The sequence below is a fragment of the Photinus pyralis genome, unplaced genomic scaffold (genome assembly GCF_008802855.1).
Source record: "Photinus pyralis isolate 1611_PpyrPB1 unplaced genomic scaffold, Ppyr1.3 Ppyr1.4_unclustered_Scaffold4997, whole genome shotgun sequence".
Taxonomy (NCBI): domain Eukaryota; kingdom Metazoa; phylum Arthropoda; class Insecta; order Coleoptera; family Lampyridae; genus Photinus; species Photinus pyralis.
The window spans coordinates 6,714-12,492 of NW_022171688.1; the positions used below are offsets into that span (position 1 = coordinate 6,714).

General features: G+C 35.9%; 1 protein-coding gene across 1 annotated transcript; it reads right to left on the reverse strand.

Annotated features, from left to right (window-relative positions):
• Positions 1-2,027: 2,027 nt before the first annotated feature.
• On the reverse strand, positions 2,028-5,169 carry LOC116182371 (the record flags this gene model as incomplete). Its single annotated transcript, XM_031502908.1, is given in 3 exon segments — positions 2,028-2,450; positions 2,622-3,965; positions 4,041-5,169. Coding segments are annotated over 3 exon segments (2,760 nt in total). The 3' UTR covers positions 2,028-2,078.
• Positions 5,170-5,779: the final 610 nt, after the last annotated feature.

A 5,779-nucleotide genomic window follows, 5' to 3' on the forward strand; every position in this document is an offset into this window, starting at 1 on the left:
CCCCCCTTTAATGGCTGTAAATATTAACTTGGGGATGTTAAATTGATACGTGACGTCTCTTATACTCTTTCCAGCATTTAAAAACAAATTTTAATTGCAAGCGTACACTTTTATTTTTTTTGCATTATTCCGTAACCCCGAGCTGATCTGCGAAAATGTAAAAATTCAAAAGATTTTATTCAATAAAATTGTTTTATTTGTAGATAAGGTAAAAGTAAGTAATTATAGTATTAAATGAATGTTTTCTTATACGTGATCGATTTCGCTTTTATTTAGCATCTTCGGACCTTAATTAATTGACGCTAAGGTCCGAATATGCTAAATAAGAGCGAAATCGATCACCAATAACTTATAAGAATACATTTATTTATTTATAATTATTTACTTCTACCTTACAAATTCAATACAAGTAATTACAATAGACATACGTCGACAAAAACCAAAATCAAAATTGTATACCAAGTCCCACACCTTTACAAGGAAAAGCAATTGGACTCGTATAATGAAATTAATTCCTGCCGGATCAATGTCCTCTTGAATATGTGATTAGACGAGGAATGACTGAGCATTAACATTGGCAACATTGCAGGACGCAATAATATACGGCGAAATCCATATACGGGTGCGACAATGGCGCATATGAAAGGACGCAGGAATGATTCAATATGACTGAAAATTCGTATATCGAAATACTGGGAATTTTTGAAATCTGGTTACGATTCTAGCCACGACATACGATTCTAAACCAACATTCGCGGCAATAGTTTAAGAATTCCTATCCGTTCTAGGAGACGCAATAAAGTACAAATACGTACGGACGCAATAATGATAGCGGGATATATATATATATATATATTGTTGTGAGACCTAACCTACACTTCTGGGAATCCCACGATTTCCCTCTAGCTAGCTCAGTTGTAATTAAAATGAAAACAAAATTTTTATCCGCATCTCAAGGTCCAGCTGGATTCTGCCACCCTACAGCATTCCAACAATGACATAAATAGGTGGCTTAACCAAATCCTTAAATTCCAATATGAAACTTTACCCCCAGATTTAATCAACTTGAAACAAAGTAAGAGACGCCGACAATTACCTCTCCTTGACTCTAATAAACAAAACCTGGATTGCAATGACTGGTTTAATTTCAAACAAAAAATTGCGTAAATTTCTGTTTTACAAATTGTTACAATTTTAAACAGATAAATGACACACAAAAAAAAAACAAATTACTCAAACATTACAAAAAAAAACAAGACAAAACAAAACACTAACTACTACTTACTTTTAAAATTAGTCCGAGTAACGTACTCCGATAAAAAGAGGTATCCGTACACAAACACGCAAACCAAACACTCAAACACCGACGTCTTCTCTCTTCGGGTACCCACAAATTCAAAACTTCCGTGTTTCCGCAAAATAAAAAAAAAACAGGACGGCGACAAACTTCTTAAACTTCTCAATAATTCTTCTTAAAACGGCAGACACAAAATTCTAATTAAACCTGGATCCACTACGCAAGAAACTTCCACAAAATTCAAAAAATAACGTAACCGAAGAAGCGCCGGTTGGCTTTGTAACGACCAAAAAGCCCCGCTCTCTTCCAAAATTTTCTATTTAAGCCAAAAGCCCTTCTCCTTTCTTCAACATCCCGTCCGCCAATCACGCGAAGCGTCGATTTTTCAACTTCTTGCTAAACGGCACGTACGCCCGGCAATTCTGCGAAGAACCTTATCTCTACTTCGCGCTATACCTCGTTAACGGCAAATAAAATTTAAAAAGAAATTTACATCGAAAAAAATTCTAGGAATAAAATAAAAACAGAACACTTCTAAGAAATTGAACCAAAACTATAACATGAAATTTACGCAATCCTGTGTCTCAAATTATTAATAACCCCCCCGGTTAATTAATTGAACTAAACAAAATTGTCACATCCAGACGCTCTATAATTTCTTTCAAGTTACAACTAAAACAAAATAAACACAACAATATATATATATATATATATATATATATATATATATATATAATCAAAGAAACCTTTTACCCTAAGGTGTAAGGTACATAATTTTAATTTACATTTCAATTTCGTGTACAAATTTTGTCCATTGTTTCTTATCTCTTGCCAGTTTTCTCGCTTCTGCCCACGTTCTTCCTTTTCTTTTCAGTATTGCGGCCACTTCATCGTTCCACGTTTTTTTGGGTCGTCCTCTTGTTCTTTTCTTTTGCACGCCTGATTCCCATATCCTTTTAACTTGTCTGTCGTTGTCCATTCTGCATATATGCCCAAACCACTTCAGTTTTTGTTTCTCTGTCATGTCAATAATTGACTCAATTTCCAGTTCTTCTCGCACCGCCTCATTTCTTATTCTGTCCATTCTGGTGATTCCTTTAACTCTTCTTAAGTATTTCATGTCGGTGGCCTGTATTTTACTTTTCATAGTATTCGTCAGCACCCAGCTCTCACTTCCGTATGTTAGGATTGGTCTAAATACCGTTTTGTATACTGTCATTTTTGTTTTTGTACTAATTTCCTTTCTGCCTATAAACGCCGTGTTTAGGCTGTGGTATAATCTTGTTGCCTTACCAATTCTCTCGTTAATTTCCATTTCCATATTTCCCTCTCTGTCTATCAATACCCCTAAATACTTGAATGCTTCGACTTGTTCTATCTTGTTTTGATTTATTACTATGTTAATGTTCTTGTTCTCCTTACTTATCACCATTACTTTTGTTTTATTCGTGTTTATTATCATGTTTCTCTTTGTTAATTCTTCTTCCCATATCCGTAGGTTATCTTGCAGGTCCTTCTCCTTTGCTGCACAAATCATTACGTCGTCCGCAAAGGCACATTCTGACACGTTCACGGGTATTAGCTTGTTGGTACCGATATGCACCTTTTTGGTTCTGGTTGCTGTTGCTTTGATGATATGGTCCATTATTAGTAGAAACAGTATTGGGCTCAGGACCCCTCCTTGCCTTAAACCTTCGCTTATTTCAAATGTTGTCGATTGTCTATTATTCTTCCTCACATAACTTTTGTTATTTTCGTATAACCCCTTTATTCCTTCTATTAACTTTGCACTCACCTTCCTTTGCGTTAGACTTTTCCATATTACGCTTCGCGGTACTCTATCGAATGCTTTTTCAAGGTCCAGAAAGGCCATGTAAATTTCAGAATTTTGCATTTTGCTTTTCTCTATCATTTGTTTGATGCTGAAGATATGATCCTGTACGCTCCTTCCTTTCCTGAAGCCACTCTGAGTGTCTGCCAGCTGCTCTTCTATTTGGATTCTTAGTCTTGCCTCCATTATGTGTTCATATACCTTTGATACCACACTTAGTATTGTAATGCCCCTATAATTACTGCAGTCTCTACTGTCGCCCTTCTTGAATAACGGTATTATTATTCCCAACTTCCAGTCTTCTGGTACTTTTCCCGTAGTCCATGCCTTGTTGAAGATTTTTGTTAGCATTTCTGTCCCTCGCGCCCCTAGGTTTTTCAGCATCTCTGCATTTATCTTGTCGTGGCCAGCTGATTTCCCTTTTTTTATATACTTTATCGTTTTCCTCAGTTCTTCCATTTGTATATTACTGTCCTCTTCGCTTTCTGTATAGCTGATTTCTTCCTCGGTTAGAAAATTGGCTTGTGTGTCTAGGTTGAGCAGTTCTTCAAAGTATTCCTTCCATCTTTCTATGATTGCTTTCTCTTCTGTTAATACACTGTCATCTTTTGCTTTCACGTACTTCAATGTGTGGTGTTTATCTTTCCTTAAGTTTTTTAGCACTTTATAAAATAGTTTTTGGTTTGTTTTGCTATCTGCCTCTATTTTTCTTCCGAACTCCTCCCATGTTTGCTGTTTGGATTGTAGTACCATTGCTTTTACTTTTATTCGCTGTTGCTTGTATACTTGGTAGCTGGCTTCCGATTTCAGACTTAGGTATAGTTTCCATTTTTCTTTCTTGATTTTTACTTGTTCTTTTAATTCTTAATTCCACCATTTCGTTTGTTTTTTGTTTTTATTTATGCCTATTACACCACACGTTTCTTTCGCTGTTGATATTACGCTTTCTTTGAAGAGCAGCCATAGTTGCTCCAAATTCATGGTTTCCCATTGTGCTGAATCTTTTTCTGCCTTTTTTTCTATTTCTTCTGTAAATTTCATAAATATTTCCGGTTCTTGTAATTTATATGTCCTAATGGCTTCGTTAACTTTTGTCAGGTGTGATTTTTCCACGCAATTTGTTTGCATTTCTGTAGCTAAACGAGACTTTGCAACTACTAAGTAGTGGTCGCTGTAAATTTCTGGTCCCCTTTTTACTTTGACGTCTATAATTTCTTTTCTGTATTCTCTATTAATAAGAATATAATCTATTATGGATTTTTCGTTTCTGCTCTCAACTTCTCTCGTAAACTTGTGTATCTCTTTGTGTTTGTAGAATGTGTTTGTTATTATTAGGTTGTTGTCTACACAAAAGTTTATTAATCTCACTCCGTTATTGTTTTTATGATCTTCCCCTTGGTTTCCGATTACGTCTGCTCCCTCATTTTTCCTTTTTCCGACTCGTCCGTTAAAATCTCCTAGTATTATTAATCTGCCGCTTATACTTTCTGTGATTGCTGTCAAATCTTCCCAGAATTTGTCTTTTTTGCTAGCTATTTCGTCCTCGCTAGGGCCGTAGGTTATAACCAGGGTGATTGTGTTTTGTTGGTTTTGTTGTAGTTCCACTTTTAGAACCTTCCCTGATATAAATTCCCATTTCTTCAAACATTTTACATGTTCTTTTCTTATTATACAGCCCACTCCTTCTGCTGCTCTTACTTCCGGTTTTACTCCACTGTATAGTAGTGTGTGTCCTCTTTCGAGCTGTATTATTCCTTGGCCTTTCTTCTTTGTTTCTGTAATTGCTAAGAAATCTAGTTTTGCGTTTTCAAATTCTTCTACCAGTTCGTGCTCTTTGCCGTTCAAGCTTCTAATGTTCCAAGTGCCTATTCTTAAAGTTGTTCCACCCTTCTCTCTACTGTGCTTACTTTTGCTATTTCTTTTGTGCATGTCCATTTTCGTTGCGGTTTTCGTCATCTCGTGTCCAGTCCATCTCTTAATCAGTTTTTTGGGTTGCCTACTGGATTTCCATTACTTGCCACTTCCTCTACTGCATTCTTTCTTCTATTCCACCTCCATTCCCTTCCTTCTATGGTGATCTTCTGGTATCCAATTTTGACAGTTTTTCCTAGTTTCCTTTCTTCTTCCGCTCTTTTCCTGATTTGCTATGATTGTTGATTTGATTGTCTATGTCTCTTTCTTTTCTTGTTAGGTCGTTATTTATGAATACCTTCTCCTCTCCCATATTTCTTAGCTTCATCTTATTTTGCAATATCTTTATTTTATCCTCAAAGGTCTCTAGTTGTATTAAACAAAGTTTTGGTCCTATTTTAAAGGCTGTTTTAATGTTCACCCCCACTCCCAATTCTTGTTGTATGAAGTTTCCTATGTCTTCTTTTAGGGACGATGGATCGTTATCTAGTTCTAATCCTGATACTACAACGTTATTTCTCCTCCTCTCTCTTTCAAGTCGTTCTAGTCTCTTGTTGGTCTCGTCTAACTGTTCTTTCATCTCTTTGAATTCCTTTTTAATGCTGTTGTTTTCCTTCCTTATCATCTCATTTTCCTCCTTTAACTTCTTTAACTCCTTGTTGTATTCTCGTTGATCTGTACGGATTTGGTTTACCTCTATTGACAGATTTTGCAGTATGCCTAGAATTTGGTCAATTTTT